The sequence below is a fragment of the Pithys albifrons genome, chromosome 8 (assembly GCF_047495875.1).
Source record: "Pithys albifrons albifrons isolate INPA30051 chromosome 8, PitAlb_v1, whole genome shotgun sequence".
NCBI lineage: Eukaryota > Metazoa > Chordata > Aves > Passeriformes > Thamnophilidae > Pithys > Pithys albifrons.
The window spans coordinates 39,320,866-39,344,129 of NC_092465.1; the positions used below are offsets into that span (position 1 = coordinate 39,320,866).

Here is a 23,264-nt window from a genome sequence, read left to right on the forward strand (position 1 = left end):
AAAACTAAGCTCTTTTAAAGGTCCTCACAGCAACATGGAAGGGATGTTTGGCTTATATTCCCCTGAGCAGATGGCCACTGAAAAGGCAGTTCCCAGTGCCTTTGCTCACATGGATATAAAAAAAACTTCTTTGCAGAGAGAGTGCTCAGGCATTGGAATGGGCTGCCCAGAGAGGGGGTGGATTCCCCATGCCTGGAGGTTTTTCAACTGAGATTGGCCGTGGCACTGAGTGCCATGATCTGGTAAAGGGACTGGAGTTGGACCAAGGGTTGGACTTGCTGATCTCGGAGGTCTTTTCCAACCCAATCCATTCTATGTGGCACCCATTCAAAGTACAACATACCTGTTCTGGAGGAAATGATGCTTCGGGAGTCCAAGTCAAGCTTCTTTACCAAGGTATCAGGGTCAATCTTCAGCCCAGAGAAGACACCAGAAGATGAGAAGTCCCAGTCCTTATCCAAAAGAAACATTAAGCAGGAATCAGTACAAACACCACGAGGCAACATGTAGTTAAAAAAAAAAAACAACAAAAAATCAAAGCCAGGACCATCCAGATGGGAGCAGGTGCCTCTCTCAAGCAGGCAGGGGCAGGTAAGTCACCCCATTGCTCTGCCTGCCCAGCTCTTCCACACAGAAATAAAGTTCACAAAGCCTCATTTGGGACTGTTCTGTTCCTAACAGACTTCTGCCTCAACCCAATCCTGCCTCACTCAAGTGCATTCAGGTTTTACTCCCAGGAGAGCTGTGAACAGCGTCCTTAGGAAAAGACAGATTTAGTACAGGTACAGAACAATACAGACAAGCAACAAATGAGCAGATTAGGGGATTAAAGCCTAAATCAATGGACATTAAGCAGATTCAGTGACTACTAGCAACTCACCAAATCTTCAGCATCATGCTTTAAGCATGCAAGGCCTCTGTAAGTCCTAAGCTCTGCAGTAGCTACTCTGGTTGGATTAGAAGAATTGATTACTTCAGCCAGCAGAATCTACCAGCACTGACATAAAACTTCACAGTGGAATAAACCTGGCTGTATTTGGTGCAGGTGATGCCTCCCCCCTCAAAAGGAAAGCTTAGGCATGCAAAAACTTTTACTGCTGTTGTTCTTGCTGCGAGGGGACTGGGGAAGGCCCCAGCTTTAATCTGAACGGTGTGCTCATAACACAGCTGGGGAAACCAGACACCTCTGAATCGCCTGAATCTCCCAAATGATCATGTGTGCAAACTGGCAGCTCCTCTGCACCTGCCCTAACCCAAAATCAGAGAACCACTGCAGCCAGGCAGCCTCTTCTCTCCCCACTTCTCTCCCTAGACTTGCTGGCAAAATCACAGAATCACACAGAATCACAGACTATTCCGAGTTGGAAGGATCATCGAGTCCAACTCTTAAGTCAATGGTCCACAGAGGAGATTGAACCCGTGACCATGGTATTATTAAAACCAAGTTTTAACCAACTGAGCTAAACTCAGGGTCAAGATCCCCCCTGCTGCATCCGAGCTGCCCCTGGTGTGTCCCCTGTGGCAGGAGCAGCGCAGGCACGTGTGTCACCCCCTGAGTGTGTCACCCCCCCGAGTGTGTCACCCCCTGTGTCACCCCTCCAAGTGTGACACTTCCTGTGTCACCCCGTGTGTGTCACCACCCCACGCGGCCTCCCCGCCCTGCAGGCCTGGGGGTGGCGGCTGCTGCTCTGGGGAGGCGATGCCCACCCTGGGGGAGCTCGCCAGGCTTCCTGCCCTCCCTGCAGGAGCAGTGCCGAAGGTGGGCACGGCTTTTCTGAGCAGGGAGGACCGGCCTGCGGGATAAACCGGCCTGCATGGACCGGCCTGCGGGGATAACCCGGCCTGGGGGATAACCCGGCCTGTATAGACCGGCCTGGGGGATAACCCTGCCTGGGGGGTGACCCGGCCTTGGGGAAATCGGCCTGGGGGGTGACCCGGCCTGCCCGGTGACCCGGCCTGCCCGGACCGGCCTGCAGGGCCCTGTCGCCCAACACCGTTGCTCCACTGAGGCCGGGCCGCCGGGGCACCCCCGGCCTGGCAGCCCCGACCAACGCTCCGGGCCAGCCCTCCGGGGCACGGCGGGAGCGCGGGGCCGAGCGGAGCGCGGGGCCGGCCCTTCCTGCGGGAGTAGCGGCGGGTGTCACTGCGGGGCGGCCACCACTGTCCCCCGCCCCGCCCTGCCCCGCGTGTCCCCGCCCGTGGTACCTTCCCGGGGCCGGGCTCGGGGGGCGGCGGGGCCGGGGCCGGGGCCGGGGCAGGCGCGGCGCGAGGGGCGCGGCGATGGAGCCGCGGGCGCGGGGCCTTCCCCACCATGGCGGCCGCGAAAGGAAGGGAAGGGGGCGGCCCAGCCCGGCCTGTGCCGCGCCCCGCCGGGGAGGGACTTGCCGGGGTTCCGCCCCGAGCCCCGCCACACCTCGGAGTCCCTCGCACTTCGTCGTCATTCCTTCTTCACTCGATCCCTTAACCATCCGACGCCATCCCCTCCTCATCCCTCGCCATTCCCTCCTCATCCCTCACCTTCCCCCCGCCGTCCCTCCCCATCCCATCCTCACCCCATTCCCTCCCCATCCCTCACCATTCCCTCGCCATTCTCTCAACATCCCACCGATTCCTCGCCATCTCTTCCCCATCCCTCTCCCATCCCTCCCATCCCTCCCCATCCCTCCCATCCCCTCCCCATCCTTCCTATCCCCTCCCCATCCCCTCCCTATCTCTCCCATCCCCTCCCCATCCCTCCCCATCCTGGAAGTATCTCAAGGGTGGTGAGGTGTCTGCTCAGGGCGCTGAGGATGAGCCCAGACACGGGGACAGGGAGCAGCGCCAGCCAGAGACCAGACTGCCGCCGTAGGATTGAAAACAAGTCTTAAAACTTCACACAGAGTTTATTTCTGTGGTTGGAACAGCAGCAAATACCTGGCGAGCCCCCCAGGGAGCCCAAACACCTGCCAGGCTGCAGTCATGGGCACCCCAACAAAGCAGCTCCAGCCCCAGCTGTGCCTCTCCACACACACCATGCTGAGCTGCTCCCACTCCCTCCAAGGTGAGTAAAAAGCTCCAAGCCTGGATCCATGGTGGGTTTGATCCTAATAAGCCCTGACAGGTGCTCTCTCCTTAATGCATCTTCATTTTCCTCATTTTGTGCCCTCCCCCTTGCCCTCTGAGCTGTGTGTCCCAGGACCTGACACTGGCCACAAAAGTGTCCAGCTGGTGACCCTCCTTGTGGGTAGCAGGGAAATGTGGGGAGAGGCCCCTGGGAAGGTGCTTGGAAAGATCACAGAATATCCTGAGTTTGAAGGGACCCATCAGGATCATTGATTCCAACTTCTGGTCCTGTGCAGGACACCCCAAGAATCCCACCATGTGCCTGAGAGCGTTGTCCAAAGGCTTCTTGAACTCAGAAAAACTTGAGGCCATGAGCACTTTGCCAGGGAACCTGTTCCTGTGCCCAACCACCCTCTGGGGGAAGAACCTTCTCCTAATACCCACCAAACCTGTCCTGACTGACTCCAGCCATTCCCTCAGTCTGGTCACACAGAGCAGAGATCGATGCAGCCCCTCATGAGGAAGCTGCAGACCATGGTGAGGTCTGTCCTCAGTCTCCTCCAGGCTGAAACAACCCAAATGCCCTCAGCTGCTCCTCATACAGCTTCTTCTCCAGACCCTTCACCATCCCCATGACCCTCCTTTGGATGCTTTCTGATACCTTAATGTCTGTTTTTATATTGAGGTGCCCAAACTGCCCCCAGAACTCGAAGTGAGTCCACCCCAGTGCAGAGTAAAGTAGACAGGCTTTATGCTGTGACCACCACCCTGGAGAATCTGTTCCAGTGCTCAGCCACCCTCTGGGGAAAGAGCCTTCTCCTGATATCCAACCTAAACCTCCTCTGACTCAGCTCCAACAGTTTCTTCAAGTCCTGTCACTGGTCACAGAGAGCAAAGATTGCTGCTACCCTTCCACTGCCTCTCATGAAGATGTTGAAGACTACACTGAGGTCTCCCCTCAATCTCCTCCTCCAGGATGAACAAACAAACTGACCTCAGTGGTCCCTTCCAGACCCTTCACCATCTTTGCTCTCCTTTGGACACTCTCTAATGGCTTAATGTGTCCTATACTGTGGTGCCCAAAACTGCCACAACATTCAGGGTGAGGCCACCCCAGGGCAGAGTTCAGCGTGACAATCCCTTCCCTGGGCTGGCTGGTGATGCTTTGCCTGATGCTTTGCCAGGATGTCCCTCCTGGCTGCCAGGACGCTGCTGACTCCTCTTCAGCTGCTGCAGACCAGGACCCTCAGGTCCCTTCCCACAGATGCTCTCCAGCCTCTCATTCCCCAGTCTATACACACAGACAGGTTTGTCCTGTCCCAGATGCAGAATCCAGAACTTGCCCTTGTTAAACCTCATTTCTGCACTGCCATTCCCAGATACCCGGTCACAATCAAATGTACCCCTGTGTAAATACTACAGGGTTGAAAATACAAAATATTTCTGAGAGTGGAGATCCCAGAGCTGCCTGAATCTTCTCTTTTAGCTGGAATATGTGGCTGGGGTACACCAGGGAATCATGGAATTACTTAATCCTTAGGGTTGAAAGGGACCTTAAAGATCATCTTGTTCCACTTCCCTGCCCCTAGACCAGGCTGGTCCAAGCCCTGTCCATCTGTCCTAGTTGAGCAGGAGGGACCAGTTGACACTGTGTGGGGGTGATCAAAGCTGTGTATTCTACCCCCTCTATTCATTCCCCAAGGACAATGGGTCATTAGCAGCAGCTGCCCAGGGAGTCATTATCACCTTCACACCCAGCCTGAGGGGGCGGAGCTGCTAATGGGCCATCAACAGTTCAATCCCCCCTTGCTCCCAGAGTTGATCACCCATTGTGTGAGTCCCCACCCAGGGGGAGGGACTGGGTGCTCCCTGAGGGTACATAAGTGGTGGGTAAGAAGACTTTGGTAACTTCTCGTCGGATCCAGAGGAGCAGCAGGACCTCGACAAAGGAGATCACCTCTCTTGCCCAGACCACAGCCCTTGCCTGCACCAACAGGTTTTTCATTTTTTGCTCTGGACTTGGGGGAGCCATAGGGGTCTCAGCACAAGGGCAAACAAACCCCCTTGGGTTTGTGCCCCAGGACACTGGGTTATACTGCTGGGTTTTTGTGAGCTGAAAGCAATTTCCCTTTTGTGTCAGTGTTTTTATTGTAATATTATTATTAAATTTTAGGTCTGACTTATAATCTCTCTCTCGTGGTGAGTTCATTTCACCTGCTGGTTCGCCTTTAAACCAGCACACCATCCTGTCCTGAAACACTTCAGGGGTGGGGCATCCACCAGATTTAATATTTGTCAGGGATAGAAAGATTTAATATTCATCAGGAATAGAAAACAACAATAGGAGGACATCTGTTACCCTGCTGTAGGCTGGGTGAGCATCATTTAGGGGCAAAGGCCCAAAATAACATCTCTGATCACCAAAATCAATGACCCTGGGGAACAACCACTCACAGAGGATCCAGCTGGATGCCCAGCTCCCCAACCCAGCCACTTGAGTACATCCTGCAACAACCACAGCAGTCCTGCAGTCAGTGGTGGTGGGAAACACAATCTACTCTAGCAAAAATAAAAAGAGGAACCAATAAAAATAAAGGCAGCTGAAAGAAAATAGAAAAAGGAATGTGTAACACCTAAAAATGCTTACAGACAGGCTGGGGAGCTGTGACCCAGCACATGTCCCCAGAGCAGCTGCAGCACTCAAGGCTGCAGGAACAGCTGGGAGGAACTGGGATATGCCAGTGAGCTTCAGCTTTGGCTACAAGGACCCACTCTGCTCCTGCTGCTCCCACTCCAGGGGCTCCCAGCTCTCCCACCTTCATCTCTCAGCCATTTGTCAGTGGGAGCAGAATGGTTGGACAAACCCCATGAAACAGCTGAGGAGGAAAGAGCAGCTTGTTAAGGGTGTCGTGCAACACAAAAGCAAAGTTACAACCGCTCACTCAGCAACACTTCCTTCCCTCAGATTTGCAACCCACACCGCTGGCAGGAAGCCCCACCAGCCTTCCCACCTTCCTCAGCCCCAGCCCACCCACTCCAGGCCTGGGGGCTGCTCTGCAGCATCGAGCTGTGGCTACCCAGCTGGAGGGAGCACCATCATCCTCAGGGCCCATTCCCACCATACCCACCTCAGCTGCTCCAACATTCCCATCCCACTGCCAGCACTACTGAGATGCTTTCCTGCTGCTCTTGGCTGTGAGGAAACCAAGCCAGAGCTCTGCAACCTTCTTTAATAAAAGCACTAACCCACAGAGCATCTGTCAGGGCTCGGAAAGATTTTGCTGGCACTGCAATTTCTTTGCTAGCTACGAGAGGAAACCCAGCTCTGTAACTGTAACACAGCAGCAGGAGAACAGCATCAGGGTCTTAAAATGCCTCAAGATCCCTGGCCACGGCAGGGGGTTGGAATGAGATGGTCTGTAAGGCCTCTTCCAACCCAAACACTTCTGTGCTTCTATGATAATGCAACATGGTGAGTCAACACCAACTTCTTTGGAGGGGAAACCTACAAATAATTTGCAAAGCCTCACATTATTTAGCTTTAGAAAAAGATCTACAATCCTGTATGTTTTCTAAATGACTTTAATTATTTCCTCTGCAATGCCCTGAAGAGGTTTAGAGAAAGTTGCCAGGAGCCGGTTCCTCTCTGCTCAGGGAAATGCAGTTGCCATTGCTTTGGGAGGAGTTATTGCAGCCAGCACAAGAAAATTTGAAGGCTGCTTAAAAAAATTTCCCACACAGCACTCAGCTTTGCCACAGTGAGGAAGGCACCTGCATCCTCTGTGGTGCAAGGAGGCCACACTACTCCAGCACAAACACTTCAGAGCCCAGCCCCAACCTGAGGGGAGCTAGGGCTGCCAATACCTCTCAAAAGAACCAGTTTTCCCCACTACCAGCTTTGTTTGCACACTGGGGGCTGGGATGGTTCCCAGCAGTGCTGTGAAAGGTGCCCAGTGGACAAGAAGGGTGAGACTTGGGTGCATCCCTTTGGCAGGTGCAGTGGGAGGGCTGCAAGCCCCGTGGGTAGCCCAGGGAGCTCAGCCCCAGCCCCACAGGGCAGGATGCTTCTGACGGTTTGGCTGGGGTGAGCAGGACTGGCTGGGGTTTGGGGGGAACACGCCCTCCCGCAGCCACCACTCTGACTTCCTCCTTCCCCCAGCGAGGCAGAAATAGGAAAGAGAGACTGGGGTACGTCACAGAGCTCCGGATGCCTGGCTGCTTTTCCCACCCAAGCTTGAGAAGGTGAGACCATCCTCATCCCAGCCCAAACACAGGAAGAAGGAGGTGAAGGCTGGATGCCAGGCAAGTACAGCATCTCTAGTTTCTATGCTTCCTCCTTTCTGGTGGGGTGGCAGCCAGGCAACAAAGGGGGTTTGTAGCTCAGGTGTTTCCAGCGAGTTGTTTCATAATTTCTGATCTAAGCTCTGGTCATTTGAACTGAGGGAACTTCAGGGAGCTTGGCTCGATGTCCCTCGCACAGGCAGGTCAGTCTGTGTGGCATTTGTAAAGGCATCTTGCCTGGGCTGTAATGGTTTTGCTTTTTGGAGCCTGGAACTGCAGGTGGCTATTGTGGAGAGGTTGTCAGACCTCAAAAAACCCTTTCCTCACCACCCCATGGGCTCAGAAAGCAGAGCAGAGAGGGTGCAGTGAGCTCCTCCCATGCACTGGGGAGAGTCACATGGGCTGTGTGCCCACCTGCAGCACCAGGGCTGGGGCCTGTGCCAGTTCCCCTTCTGGGACCCTCCTCTTCCTCGTGGGGTCTCACTCACAGCCTGCAGGATGTGGTGGGAAAGACGGAACTGAGGTGGCAGCATGGCATGAGGGCAGTGGGGACAGCTGCCTGGTCATGGTGTCACCACCCATTGCAGGGACCTTCCTGGGTGTCCTTGCCCTCCTGTGGGGGAACTGCTGGGAGAGGGAGTGAGACCCTTGCTCTTCTCCTCCATACCTCTGTGTGCTGCACACATCAAGTGACCCCAGGCAGAGCAGGTTCTTCCCAACATCTCAGTGGCTTTTGGGTGCAGAAGGAATGTGGGGCACACCCCAGGTGTCAGGGAAAAGCAACCTGTCCCTTGCTGTTGATGCTTTTTCCAGTGTCACAGCCACAGCTCCCAGCCTCCTGGCAGGTGAGAAGCAAGGAGGTGAACACATGCATGGACACTGGAATGTGGCTGCTGAAAGGTGTGGGGAGGCCTTAAATGGTGCCTTTTGCTCTCATAGCTGTCACATCCTGCTTCACACAGCGGTTTTGCACTTTTCTGTCTCCATTCTGGTGCTGTTAGGAGTGATCTCAGTGTGTTGGAGAGTGTGGTGTCCCCAGACTACCCAGGGCAGGACAGCCAAGCAGGGTCTGACCCAGGGAGACCTAGCAGCACAAATCCCCTCCTTCCCTCCCTCCCAGGGCAGGGCAAGGGTCCCACAGGCACCCAGGGACCTTGGTGCTCAGAACCAAGGGACACCACAGACTAGTTAGAGGCTTGGTGCACATAGGGGAGAGCTTACCCCACAGATCTGTCCTCTGAGGCTCTGGAGGCTGCTGGAAGGAAATAGAGGTAAAATATATTCATATTTTCTATAATAGGACATAGGAATATATACATTCTTTTTATCTATTAAAATATATTTGTATATTTGTAAATTTTTTATATTTGCCTTGCAATTTATATATGTAATATATAAAATATATATAAAAATATATTAAATATATGTAAAAATAAAAATATACACACACACTTAGTGTGATACCCTGTATGGACTGGGGAAGCCCTGTGTATGGCCACCTGCCTTGCTGGGATCTATCCAGAGTACACAAGAAGTGACATCCACTCTCCCATTCTTGCTGTACCCAGCTCTGCTCATTTCCCTTCTGTACGTGGGGTCTGGGACTACCCAGTTTGGGGGGTGGGAAGGAGCAGCACTGCTGGGGGTGGTACCAGCCTCTCTGTCACAGCATGATGGTGATGCAGCAGCAGGGATGGTTGGAGGAAGTGCCCAGGGGCACTGACACTCGTGGCTCCTCAGTGTCACAGGTGGATGTGCAAACACCCCAGGAGCCCTCCCTGGATACTGGAAGTGTGTCCTCCTGTTTTGCAGGAGGACAGATGTCCAGCAAAGCACTGATGGGGAGTTGTGGCTAACAAAATGCAAGACTCATCCTTGCTGTTGAACACTCATTTTATTTATAGCAACAAGATTGCTGCTGGCATCAACACTTCCCCTTCAGCCCTATTTATAAATCCCAGCTTGCTCCGCCATACAGCAAGCATGGCTCCATCCCAGTGGCATCCCCCAGCATACCTTGAGTGCTGGCATGCCTCACCTCTGTGCCCTGCCCACAGGCAGAACAGCACCCAGTTTTTAATTTGTGCACCTTCCCCAAGGCAACCTTCCCATCTTCTGGCTCACAAGCCCTTGGAAAGCATCTTACCCTAAGAGAGATGCTCCACTGAGGGAGTACCCTGGTGGCTTCTGCAAAAGGCTCCTGCTGAAGCAGATCCTGAGCCACCCAAGGCATGTGGTGAGAAACTCAAAGCTCAGGGCCAAAGAGGACCCCCTGATGCCACCATGCAGCCCTGGCCAGGAAGCAGAGCCTGGTGGCAACGTGTCCTGCCCTTGGATGGGGTGCTTGATCTCAGCACCACACTCCCAATCCCAGGATGAAAGTGGCTGTGAAGCTCTGCAGTTCTGCTCCTTCACACCAGTGCAGAAGGATGGACTACATGCACTCCTCTGCTTGCCTGAATTTATGGAAAAGAAGAGAAAAAAAAATTAACACCACAGGTAGAGCACACCCAGGAGACAAGACCCAGGACTGGTGGTGACTGCGCATGTCTGGGGTGAGCTGAAGGGATCATTGCAGGGTTGGAAGAAATACTGCCAAGTTCTGGGGCCCTGCTCATGCAGTGAGTCCAAAAACCTGCTTTGCACTCCTGTGAATGCTGCAAGAGGCAGACAAAGGCAGAAGCCCCGTTTGTTCTCTTTGTTAGTTACCCTGCATCACATACGCACCCACCCACACACCAGGCTGCAATTTCCCTTCATGGCAGAAGAGAAGAAATGTTCAGCTTCCTGCTGCTGCTCTTTCCCAGCATCAGGGTGTGCTTCATGATCTTGTGACAAGAGCAAGAAACCACTTTGGGGATGAAAAAGGCATCTAAATCCATCCTACGACATGAACCCAAATTACAATATTTGACAGCAGCCAGCACTGGGGGTGTGTTGAGGTTCCCACTTTATTTCTGGGATTTGGGAGCTTTTTTAATTCTGTTTTAATTGGAAACTTACTCTGTTCTTTGAGATGGGTCTGTAAGAAGGAAACTCCAACGTCCAGTAAGAATGAGGAGCTCATGGAGCTCTATTCCATTGCTGCCCCACACTTTGGCATGGCAGCAGGAATTAAACACTTGGAAACACAGGGCAAGTGGAATAGCAGGAGCTCATTAGGTCTGTGGGTTTGGTCCCCCACAGCCTGAGTGGGAACTTCTGGCTTGTAGCCAAATTGGAGCCTAATTAGGCACATTTGGGGTGTTGATTACTGAGTGCTACAGGAAACAGGGGCAGAAGCCACTTTTCCTTCCTACAAGCTCAAACTGTGCTTGCGGAATCTGGAGGTGGCAGAGATGTGTGGGGACAGCCAAGCACAGTGTTTGTCACAGACAGGTACATTGTAGCCATGACAATAAATCATACCCTTAAAAACATCCCAAGAGGGACTGTGCTGTTGGACAGGCACTTGCAGAAGATATCTTCATGAAGAAGGGCTCTGTCCACAGGATGATCTCGTGCCAGACAGGGCAGAGTGAGCTCCTGAGCCATGTCACCATGGGATTTTGGCTGCATGACCACAGAGGTGCTTCTCATTGGCTGTGCAGCTGCGTAGTGTTGGCTGTGGGGTTCTGCCAGGGAGACTGGCTCCAGGACAACGTGGGCATCCAGATGGCTCCTGCCATAATCACTGGTGGCTTCAGAGTCCTGCCACATCTCCAAGTCTGTACCACAGTGGATTACCAAACCTCACCATCCAGATGTTACCCACCGACCGACATCGACATTCTCTCTGCCCTCTGGAGGAAACAGACATTTTTTCAAGGCTGACCAGTGGCATCCTCAGCTTGTCTGGTGTCTTACAGAGGCTAATGAGCTAAGACAGGACATCCTGACATCCCAGAAGGGGTTCTGGGCAGCCCTACATACTCATATGTCTCAGTGCTTTTTGAAGGTTTCCCTCGTCTTCTCATTTCCATGCCACTCTTTTCTGTTTATTCAGCAAGTTCAGAGGAGGGGTGATGGCAGGAGCCAAGGACTGGCTGTTTTCTTGCTCAGGGCAGCATCAGAGCTATTTTGAAACTGGCGACTTGGTTTTCAGACACTGTGACTAATACTGTGAGAAAGGGTGACGTTTGCTGTTCCTTTAGACTTTCTTACTCCTTTTTCTTCCTCTAACAAATTCCTCTTTTCTCACTTCCCCATGTGTGTCCATGTTGCAAGGCCACTACACTGTTTCATTAGTGAGAGTGTACAAGAAAGACAAATGATTCACACATGAGAGGTCACCACCTGGAACCCAATCCGGCAACACCCCTCTTGGCCACTGCAAAAATTAACCCTGTCCTAGCCAGAACCAGGACAGGTTGCTACACCAGCAGGCTGGACCACTTGAGCCAGTCTCTCTGCTTGCTTAGGACTGTGTTGGAGACCCTTGCTTGTTTGAAATCCTCAGCAGGAAAACTCCTATTAATTCTCTACAAGAAATATTTCATTACCTTGATGACTGTCAAATGTGAAGCAAATAGTAATAGACCTTTTTTACCCATGTATCAAGCACACAACGTTAGTTAATAATAGAAAAGGTCCTTTTGTTAATTTTGGTTCCAATTTCCATCTGAATATAGCTTGACACAGAAGGGGAAAAATTTCACATCTAGTAAAAACTAGATGTAGTACTTGAGATTTCACACTGTTACATACATATATATGGAGAAGAGTGACCTTACTGTGGGGTAACATATATAGGGAGAAGAGTGACCTTACTGTGGGGTAACCTATATAGGGAGAAGAGTGACCTTACTGTCGGGAAACTTTACTGGGGACTTTCAGTACCTGAAAGGTACCTACAAGAAACCCGGAGAGGAGCTTTTTACAAGGGAATGTAATGATGGGACAAGGTGGTCACAGGAATGCTTTTTACCTTACAGAAAATGCCACGTGGCCGCTGTCTCCAGCTGCCAGCAGTGACCTGGGTGCTGCTGCTGGTGACCACAGGTGAGCCCGACCTGCCTTCCTCATGGCACCTCACATGGGTGGTGAAATAGAGGGGGGGACCCCAAGTGCTGCCCAGCAACAGTGGGACCATGGCATTGAGAGATGTGCAGGTGTGCAAGGGCCAGATCCTGCACTTCTGGGATCTGGAGTCAACTCAAGCCAGCCCAGCTGAGGGACAGTGAGACAGGTGAGGACCCTGCCAGGGCCCCCAGTGTGTGTTTTATAGGCAGGGCAGGCTCAGGACAGCATAAGTGCCTGGTGCTGGGTGTCGGAGCATCTGTAACCTCCCCAGGTGCCCCCCATGCCAAGTCTGTCTGCTCTCCATTTCAGCCTTTGCCATGGAATGTCCCAAGATGAAGGTGGGGTCATGCAGGGACTGCATCCGATCTGGTCCTGGCTGTGCCTGGTGCAAGAAGCTGGTAGGTCCATCTACCCTGTCAAGATGGCAACGCTCAGCAGTCAACTAAGAGCCAGCAGGATGGTCACTCTGCCTGCCTGGCTCTGCCTGGCTCTGTCTGGCTGCATTGCGGGAGTGTTTCATGTCCTGCATGGTGAATGGGCCAGGAGGGACCTGACAGACAGGACCTTTCTCCATCAATACCCATAAAAGGTTTTCTTTTCTCCATCAATACGCATCAAAGATTTTCTTTTCTCCATCAATACTCTAGACCTGGTTTGGAGGTTGGGTCATCTTATAATGTGACTGTTCACCTCCTGCCCCTCTGATTTTTTTCCCTGCTGCCATTGCCACACACAGAATTTCACCAAAGCTGGCGAGCCAGACTCGGTCCGCTGCGACACCATCGAGCAGCTGGAGCAGAGGGGATGCCCACGCAGCGAGATTGAGTTCCCGGTCAACGACATCACAAGGACACAGGACCAACCCTTAAGCAACGATGTGCAGCTGACTCCCCAGGAGGTGCGCCTGAAGCTGAGGATAGGTATGCTCTGCCTGGCATTCCCAACACCCTTGCACTCATGGTCCCTCTGGTCATACCTTTCCACTCACCTCCAGACTCAGCTGACACACAGCAACGTGTTGCAGTTGGCATTTCCTCTCCTTTTATTCTGAAAGAGAGGGTGGGTGGGTGTTGGCACAAGATGGCACAGTCCTGACATCCCTGTCCTGCAGGCCAGCCTGCTGTGTTCGAGGTGAAGTTCCGCCGTGCCATGGGGTATCCCATTGATCTCTACTACCTCATGGACCTCTCCTACTCCATGCTGGATGATCTGGAGAAGGTGAAGAAGCTGGGAGGGGAGCTGCTCAGAGCCCTGGAGAGCACCACCCCTTCTCGACGCATTGGTGAGCCTGTCTCTGGCCTGGCAGAGCTGGGTGGAGCTGCAGGGCTGGAGAGGGAGGGGGACAGTGGGCAGCAGGTGTCCTCTGCTCTTTCTCAGCATCAGGGTGTGCTTCATGATCTTGTGGCATGAGCAAGAAACCACCCTGGGGATGAAAAAGGCATCCAAATCCATCCCATGACATGAACCCTACATTACAATATTTGACAGCAGCCAGCACTGGGGGTGTGTCGAGGTTCCCACTTTACTTGTAGCATTTGGGAGCTTTTTAAATTCCGTTTTAATTGGAAATTTACTCTGTTCTTTGAGATGGGCCTGTAAGGAGGAAACTCCAACCTCCAGGAGGAATGAGGAGCTCATGGAGCTCTAGTCTATTGCTGCCCCACACTTTGGCATGGCAGCAGGAATTAAACACTTGGAAACACAGGGCAGGTGGAACAGCAGGAGCTCATTAAGTTCATTTAGACTGAAGAGTGTGCTAGGGCAAGGGACATGGACATGTACAGTAGAGCTGATTCCAGTGGGATGAAGTTCAAGAAGGCCAAGTGCGGGTCCTGCCCTTTGGCCACCCCAACCCCCTGCAGCGCTCCAGGCTGGGCACAGAGTGGCTGGAGAGCAGCCAGGCAGAAAGGGGCCTGGGGGGACTGAGGGACAGGAAGCTCAACAGGAGCCACCAGTGTGCCCAGGTGGCCAAGAAGGCCAATGGGATCCTGGCCTGGATCCAAACTAGCATGGCCAGCAGGCCCAGGGCAGTGACCCTTCCCCTGGACTCTGCCTTGGGGAGGCCACACCTTGAGTGTTGTGTTCAGTTCTGGGCCCCTCAGTTGAGGCAAGAGATTGAGGGGCTGGAGCGGGGCCAGAGAAGAGCAATGAGGCTGGAGAAGGGACTGGAGCACAAGTGGTGTGGGGAGAGGCTGAGGGAGCTGGGGGTGTTTAGCCTGGATAAGAGGAGGCTCAGAGGTGACCTCAGCACTGTCTAGAACTGCGTGAAGGGAAGTTCTGGCCAGGTGGGGGTTGGTCTCTTCTCCCAGGCACTCAGCAATAGGACAAGGGGGCACGATGGGCTCAAGCTCTGCCTGGGGAAATTGAAGTTGGAGATGAGAAAAAATTTCTTTGCAGAGAGAGTGCTCAGGCATTGGAATGGGCTGCCCAGAGAGGGGGTGGATTCCCCATCCCTGGAGGTTTTTCAACTGAGCTTGGCCATGGCACTGAGTGCCATGATCTGGTAAAGGGACTGGAGTTGGCCCAAGGGTTGGACTTGATGATCTCGGAGGTCTTTTCCAACCCAATCCATTCTATGATTCTATGACCAGCAGATTGTCTGTGCCCTGTGTCCTCTCCCTGAAACCACAGTCTGGCTGCCCTAGGGTTTGGCTCCTTTGTGGACAAGACAGTGCTGCCCTTCGTGAACACACACCCCGAGAAGCTGAAGAACCCCTGCCCCAACAAGGACAAGAATTGCCAGCCCCCCTTCGCCTTCAAGCACATCCTCTCGCTGACTGACAATGCCGAGCAGTTTGAGAGCGAAGTGGGGAAGCAGTTCATCTCAGGGAATCTGGATGCACCAGAGGGCGGGCTGGATGCCATGATGCAGGCAGCGGTGTGTGGGGTGAGTCCCTGTGCCATCCCTGTGCTCAGCCCTGGGAACTGGGACCCACCATGTTGGGTTGAGTGGCAAAATGCCAACTGCCCAACACAGAGAGAAAGGCTCACCCCCCAGCCAAGGGAAAAGGAGGGAGGAAAAAACCCAGAACCTTAAATAGCAAGTTTCTTATATTATGAAAAAGAAAGGCAATTAAAAACAGAATATGATATAATACATATATATACAAAGGTGAGAAAAAACAAACTAACAACAATAACTACCGAGTCATCCAACCAAATAATACAGATTCCAACCACCCAAATCCCACAAAACCTCCCAAAAGCTCTTTCAGAGGAAACTCCCAGCAAGAGAGGAGAAATATTAACATGCAAATGTTACCTCCCTGGATAACCCAGCGGTGATGGTGACAAGGCCTGATCTGGGCAGGGCAGGGCAGGGCAAGGCGGCCTCAGGGGCTGAGGCAAAGAGCAAAAGGGACAGAAGCTCCACCTTCCTCCCTTTTTATAGTTCTTGATACTTCTTGATGATGTCAGTGACCTCATCACTGTCTAGAACTACCTGAAGGGAAGTTCTAGCCAGGTGGGGGTTGATCTCTTCTCCCAGGCACTCAGCAATAGGACAAGGGGGCACGATGGGCTCAAGCTCTGCCAGGGAAATTGAAGTTGGAGAGCAGAAAAAACTTGTTTGCAGAGAGAGTGCTCAGGCATTGGAATGGGCTGCCCAGAGAGGGGGTGGATTCCCCATCCCTGGAGGTTTTTCAGCTGAGCTTGGCTGTGGCACTGAGTGCCATGATCTGGTAAAGGGACTGGAGTTGGCCCAAGGGTTGGACTTGATGATCTCGGAGGTCTTTTCCAGCCCAATCCATTCTATGATTCTATGATTCTCTGTGCCCCTTGCAGGACCTGATAGGCTGGCGCAATGTGACCCGCCTGCTGGTGTTTGCCACTGATGACGGCTTCCACTTCGCCGGCGACGGCAAGCTCGGGGGTATCCTGACCCCCAATGATGGCCAGTGCCACTTGGAGGATAACATGTACAAAAGGAGCAACGAGTTTGTAAGTACCTGGGAGGCTGCTCAGTGTCTCCACAGCATCAGCCTCGCAAAAAATTGTCATATAAAAAGGCTGTTGCAGAGGCCCTGAGATCAGCTCAGTTGGTTAAAACTTTGTTGTAATAATGCCAAGGTCATGGGTTCAATCCCCTGTGTGGGCCATTGACTTAAGAGTTGGACTCGATGGTCCTTGTGGGTCCTTTCCTACTCAGAATAGTCTGGGATTCTGTGATCACCATAATCACTGTAATTTGGGCTGCCATACCCTGACTGTCCACTCTTCTGCTGGTGGGGGAGATTGTGCTGAGTCTGGTATCCCTCTCCCCACCTAGGACTACCCATCTGTTGGCCAGCTGGTCCAGAAACTTGCTGAAAATAACATTCAGCCCATCTTTGCTGTCACCAGTAAGGTAGTGGATGTTTACAAGGTAAGGATACTTCAGATGGTCCAGGTGCCTCCATTCCCTTCCCAGGAGGACAAACACAGCTGGGTGTGTCCTCCTGCTGCTGTCCCCTGCTCTGCTGTCACATGGCAGGGAGTACTCACGTCTTTTCTCTCTATCGGCAGAAACTCAGTGACATGATCCCGAAGTCAGCAGTGGGAGAGCTAAACGAGGACTCCAGCAACATCATTGAACTCATCCAGGTGGCCTACAATGTAAGTGCTGGAGTTCCCACCTCTCCAATCACCTGCATTTCCAGAACCACTCCAGGCAGGTGGGATTCCAGCCTGCAGTGCTCCTTGCTCCTTTTCCCTGGGCTGGAGGGAAGCCCTGAAGGGTGTGCAACCCCACACCCCCTTGCTTTGGTCTCCTCGTGGACTGGTGGCACTTTCTCCACCATTTTCCCCCAGAACCTGTCCTCAAGGATCATCCTGGACCACTCCACCCTGCCAGATGTCCTGGATGTCAAATATGACTCCAAATGTGGTAATAACAAGGAAACCACGGATGAAGCAAGAGGCCAGTGCGACAATGTCAAGATCAACAATGAGGTACGTTCTCTTGTTCCAGGAACACCCCACAGCTTGCACAGTTCCTGATGCCCATCCTGTTTAATGACAGGGACCCTGGCTGCTGTTCCAGGCTTTCTGCTTACATTAACATTATGCCAACCATGCCCAAAATGCTGTGGGATGGGGGGAATCCTCTGTTGTCCTGGATGTGCATGTCCTCAGCCTATAGTTGATGCCACACTCTGACAGCTCTGGCTCTTCCCTGTCTCACTCTGCACTTTATAGGTCACCTTCAAAGTGAAGGTCACAGCCAAGGAGTGTGTCCAAAGCCAGTCCTTCACCATCCGGCCCCTGGGCTTCACAGACACCCTCACTGTCCATGTGGACAGCAACTGTGACTGTCACTGTGAAGAGCAGCCTAACCCAGTCGCCTGCAGTGGGCAAGGCAGCATTGTCTGTGGCATCTGCAGGTATGTGCACCACCCAAAACACCATTTCAAATGCTGCCAGACCTCGAGAGCTGCTGGGAAAGGGGTGCTGGGCCAAGCCAGGGCCTGGGCTTTGCAACTTTGCACAAATTATTTTATTTGGAGAAGTGGATTCATGCATACCCCTTGGAACTGTCCTCTGCATTCATGGAGACAGGGGACACAGTGAGCTCTCTCTTCTATTGGTGGAGTCTATTCTGCTTTTCCCAAGGACCTCTGTCCATCCAACTACACATCCATCCATCCCAATATCAAGCCGTCCACCAACCTACCTACAGAGCAGACACAGGTTTCCGTAGAAATCTCTCAAAATTCCACTGCTGGGCTGCAGTTCACTCAAGTCTTTAAGTATAATTCTTGCTTCATGGCCCTTCAGTGACAGAGAGAGGAAAAGACTGGGTTTCCTCAGGAAACACTCATATCTCCTCAGCAAGGGTTTGGAAATTATGAATATAACAATAATTTCCGGGCAACCATTTGGTGTTGTGAATATAACTGGGGGAAAAACAGCATTTCTGAGGTTTCCTCCCAGTCAGCCACCCTGGACTTGGCACCACCATGCTAACCAACATTGCTTTTCAGTGAGGCTGACTCAGATTTGCTCCTTTGCCGTGGCTGAGGTCTGGGCTCCGTGGCATTCCATGCTGACCTGAGCTCACCCCTCTTCTTTCCTGGCAGCTGCAACTCGGGCTACACGGGGAAGAACTGCGAGTGTGACACGAAGGGCAAGACCAGCAAGGAGCTGGAGGGCAGTTGCAGGAAGGACAACAGCTCGGTGGTGTGCTCGGGGCTGGGGGACTGCGTGTGTGGGCAGTGCGAGTGCCACACCAGCGACGTGCCCGGCAAGGAGATCTACGGCACCTACTGCGAGTGTGACAATGTCAACTGCGAGTTCTACAACGGCCTCCCCTGTGGTGGCCCAGGTCAGGCACTGCTTGGAAGGATTAAATGCCCAGGGAGGTGTTGCCTGTTGGCATCATAACCAGAGTGGGTGGCGTTGGGGCTGCTGGGTCCCACCACACCCGCCCATTGGACCTCCCTCAGCACCCTATGGAGGGTGGCATGGCGAGCACAGGGTGAGTGTAACAGGGTGGGTTCTACAGTTGCTGGAAAAGTGAGGTTGAACACTGTTGAGAGTTCAGAAAACACAGGATCATTATTAACAGGAGTAACCAAATAGCAGGAACCCAAAGAGAAGGGAGAGAGAGAGAAGGAGGGAGACTAAAGCAATAAGCCCAAACATGAAAGCACCCAAATCACCACAGGGTTACTTACCTAAGGTTGTCTTACCAACTCAGGACACTGTCCCAAGGCCCGGGCTACATCCTCTAGGCATTGGCACACAGCAGGTGTCCCTCCTGTCTTTTTTTGGGGAAAAAAACCACCAACACCAAGAGCACAAGCCATCTCACCTTTTTTTGAGCCTGCTGCTGACATCTACCTAGGGAGGTGTCGCCAACACTGCCCAGATAGAGGTCCCAGGCTCTGTTGTTTTTCTTCCTCCTTGCTCTCCCCCCCTCAGCTCTCCTCCAAAGGCTGTCAACCAATAGGAGAGACCCAAGTGACTTTAGTTTATGCAAACTCTGTCTTCAAGGACAAAGCCTTCACTCTCTCAGCTTTTGTTCCCTAGATCTTGGGAGGAAAAGGATAAACCTTTTCACAGGTGGCATAAGCAAAATCATAGAGCAAAATGTCAGCACTCAATTCCCAATCATAGAATCATAGAATGGATTGGGTTGGAAGAGACCTCCCAGATCATCAAGTTCAACCCCTGGGCCAACTCCAGTCCCTTTACCAGATCATGGCACTCAGTGCCACGGCCAAGCTCAGTTGAAAAACCTCCAGGGATGGGGAATCCACCCCCTCTCTGGGCAGCCCATTCCAATGCCTGAGCACTCTCTCTGCAAACAAGTTTTTTCTCATCTCCAACTTCAATTTCCCCTGGCAGAGCTTGAGCCCATCGTGCCCCCTTGTCCTATTGCTGAGTGCCAGAGAAGAGATAACCCCCACCTGGCCAGAACTTCCCTTCAGGCAGTTCCAGACAGTGCTGAGGTCACCTCTGAGCCTCCTCTTCTCCAGGCCTAACACCCCCAGCTCCCTCAGCCTCTCCCCACAGCACTTGTGCTCCAGTCCCTTCTCCAGCCTCGTTGCTCTTCTCTGGCCCCACTCCAGCCCCTCAAGCTCTTGCCTCAACTGAGGGGCCCAATGCACTGGGCGATGCTCTCCAAGCACAGGCAGATGGAGGGTCACCTGACTGGCTGTGGCATCTGAAAAGTTTTCCCCTCCAGAGCGCGGGAAGTGCTACTGCGGGGAGTGCGACTGCCGGCCTGGGTACGAGGGCAGCGCCTGCCAGTGCCGGCAGTCGACGGATCGCTGCCTGAACGCCCGCAACAACGAGTGCAGCCTGCGCGGCAAGTGCGTCTGCAACCGCTGCCAGTGCCAGGAAGGGTACCAGCCCCCCCTCTGCGAGGAGTGCCCCGGCTGCCCCTCGCCCTGCGGCAGATACATGTGAGTAATGTGCATGGAGAGGGCACAGGGCAGCAGGGAGCCCCAATATCCCAGTGTTTTGGTTTAGCCCAGGTTGGTTAAAACTTGGTTGTAATAATGCCAAGGTCATGGGTTCAATCCCCTCTGTGAGCCATTGACTTGAGTTGGGCTCGATGATCCTTGTGGGTCCCTCCCAACTCAGAACAGTCTGTGAATCTTTCACTAATCTGTCTGTGAAAATACCAGCTGCCCAATTGCCTGTCAGAGCCACCCCCTACCCCAACTTGGGAAAGGGAGGGAGAGGATAAAAGAGCTAGAAGTGGAACATTGAAATGGCAAGGTTTTATATTTACACAGAAGAAAAATTAAAACAGAATATGATACAACACATACATATACAAATGTGAAAAGAAATAATAACTTTACCAAGTCGTCCAACCAAATAATACAGATTCCAAGCACCCAAATCCCACAAAACCTCCCAAAAACTCTTCCAGAGAAAACTCTCAGCAAGAGAGGAGAAAAATGACCAAGCAAATGTTCCCTCCCTGGATAACACAGCAGGGATGGTGACAAGGCCTGATCTGGGCAGGGCAGGGCAGGGTGGCCTCAGGGGCTGAGGCAAAGAGCAAAAGGGACAGAAGCTCCACCTCCCTCTCTTTTTATACTTCTTGATGATGTCAGATGATATGAAATATCTCTTTCGTTGCTTAAGTCAGGTGGTGCTTGTCCCTTCTGATCTCTGTCCAGTCTTCTGGGTCTGCTGAGGCCTGGCTGAAACTAAAGCCAAAACTCCCACACCCAGGTACGGGCAGACAAGCCCTGCCTGTCCTTGTGGCCAAAGCTGGGTGAGTGGATCTCTGCCCCTGCAGATGTGAGCTGTGGCTGCTTGTTTTGCAGCTCCTGTGTGGAATGCAAGGCCTTTGGGAGTGGCCCCTTTGAGAAGAACTGCTCCCAGGCCTGCCCCAACATCCAGAAGTCCGAGAAGCTGATTGAGAATGGCAGGAAATGCAGGGAGAAGGACTCCCAGAACTGCTGGATCTCCTTCCATATGATCCAGGACGATGGTGTGGATATGTACACTGTCTACGTCGAACCTGGAAAAGGTACCCCAGCCCCAGTCCCCCTGCCCTGCCATGGTGACCTCGCTGCCTCACCGGGGACTGCAGCCCAACAGGGTCTGTCTGCCCCACAGAGTGCCCAGAGCCTCCCAACATCGCCCTCATCGTGGGCGGCACTATCGCCGGCGTGGTGCTCATTGGCCTGGTGGTGCTGCTCATCTGGCGGCTCCTGACGGAGCTGTTTGACCGCCGGGAGTATCGTCGCTTCGAGAAGGAGAAGTCCAAAGCCAAGTGGAATGATGTAAGAGAGCCCAAACCTGGCAGTGGGGTGTGCTGGGACTCTCATGTGCAGTGGGAGGGGAGATCATCCCCACAGGCAGTGAGGTAGAGCTGAGCCCTCCCCACTGGCCTGTTGATCGGCTCAGATGGAGTTTGGAGCCTGGGGGTTCTTCTGCCAATGCTGTGTGTGCCATTGGCATGGGAATGTGTGGGGTGGGTAACACTCTGCTGCAAACCCAACCCAGCACAACACAAGCCTCTCACTTCTCTCCCTCCAGGCTGATAACCCCCTCTTCAAGAGTGCCACCACCACTGTGGTCAACCCCAGGTTTAATGAATGAGGCAATGCCTGGCAGCGCTGGGACACACCGTGAAATAAGGAAATGCCACGCTAAGGAAACCTCAAACTAAGGAAATCTCAAACTAAGGAAATCTCAAACTAAGGGCATCTCAAACTAAGGGCATCTCAAACTAAGGGCATCTCAAACTAAGGAAATCTCAAATTAAGGAAATCTCAAATTAAGGGAATCTCAAATTAAGGGAATCTCAAACTAAGGGAATCTCCAACTAAGGAAATCTCAAACTAAGGAAATCTCAAATTAAGGAAATCTCAAATTAAGGAAATCTCAAACTAAGGAAATCTCAAACTAAGGAAATCTTAAACTAAGGCTCCCACCTCTTCTTTTTCCTTGTGGTTTGTTCCCTTCTTCCATGCCCGGTGCTGGCTGAGGGGCTGTGCCATGCCAATATCCTGGCCCAGTGTGTGACAGCTGGGTTAGTGGAGCTGGGAGAAGGGAACAGACACAGCTTTGGATGCCATGGATGGGACTGAGGAGCAGGCCTCACCATGGGAACATGCAGTGGCTCCTGGACCGATCACTGTGTCATCTCCTGATGCAAACTTTGCCTTCTTCAGCAGTCTTGGACGCTGAGCCCCAAAGCCAGCTGAGCTCACAGAGTGCTTCCAGCTTTGATTTTGAGCTGGAATTTCAAAACTGCCCTGTCTCTTCTGCTCCAGCAGGATCTGCCCCTAGGCTGCTCCATGCCCTCCCCTGCTGTACTGGTCTCCCCACTATGCACTGGTTTCCAAAGAACTCACTGCTGAGTTGGATGTGGAGGGTCCTCCAGACTGGCAATCCACTCTGAAGGTTGCAGTGATGTGATGGGCCCTAAGGGCTAGTGAGCATCTCTACCTAGAGATGAAGAGCAGCTGGAGAACACGCACTGAATCTTTTCCCCAAATCATCAGCTGTTTCCTGACATTGCTCCTCTCTCAGACCTACCTCAGGCAAGGTTCTGCTTGGCCTCCTGCATGCTTGGCTTACCTCCATCATGCCTTGAAATCCTCTACACAGCAAAGGGGCAAAGGAGCCACTGTTTGCTCCTTGTAACTTTGGCCCTGAGAAGCTGAAAATTTCCCTACAGATTAAAGCTCAGCCACAGCTTCTTCCACCACCCCCCCAGAGCACAATCTTCTCCCTGCTCTTCAAGCCTGTCAGACATACCAAGAGCCAGCTGTGCAAAACAGCTGGCAGTACCTGGAGCATCTTACCCCAGCCACACACAGCAGCCAATTGCTCTTCCTTTGTGGGGTTGTTCCTGTGAAACAGCGGTGCAATCCCTTACTTGCTTTCAGTTTGGGACTAATTTGCATATAGTTGTACTGTGTCACATCTTCATTTCCTCTCTGAAGGGGTTTAACATGAATAAAGATTTAATATATACAGTAAATATA

General features: G+C 52.7%; 2 protein-coding genes across 2 annotated transcripts in view; one reads left to right on the forward strand and one right to left on the reverse strand.

The window, feature by feature from the left end:
- Positions 1 to 2,336, reverse strand: part of SLX9 (SLX9 ribosome biogenesis factor) — a 45,825-nt gene extending 43,489 nt beyond the window's left edge. Inside the window, exons 1-2 of the mRNA XM_071562455.1 lie at positions 2,206 to 2,336; positions 344 to 452 (exon numbers count right to left, since the gene is read on the reverse strand). Coding sequence (XP_071418556.1) covers positions 344 to 452; positions 2,206 to 2,313 — 217 coding nt within the window. The 5' untranslated portion in view covers positions 2,314 to 2,336. The remainder of the gene's footprint in view (positions 1 to 343; positions 453 to 2,205) is intronic.
- Positions 2,337 to 7,204: 4,868 nt separating this feature from the next.
- ITGB2 (integrin subunit beta 2) lies at positions 7,205 to 23,253 on the forward strand. The gene is made up of 16 exons (XM_071562573.1): positions 7,205 to 7,344; positions 12,237 to 12,303; positions 12,634 to 12,722; positions 13,061 to 13,244; positions 13,436 to 13,606; positions 14,970 to 15,211; positions 16,108 to 16,263; positions 16,592 to 16,687; positions 16,828 to 16,917; positions 17,113 to 17,253; positions 17,500 to 17,684; positions 18,381 to 18,625; positions 19,991 to 20,210; positions 21,090 to 21,295; positions 21,385 to 21,551; positions 21,808 to 23,253. Exons 2-16 carry the CDS (start codon positions 12,240 to 12,242, stop codon positions 21,868 to 21,870), a joined length of 2,319 nt encoding a protein of 772 aa, XP_071418674.1. The 5' UTR covers positions 7,205 to 7,344; positions 12,237 to 12,239; the 3' UTR covers positions 21,871 to 23,253.
- Positions 23,254 to 23,264: the final 11 nt, after the last annotated feature.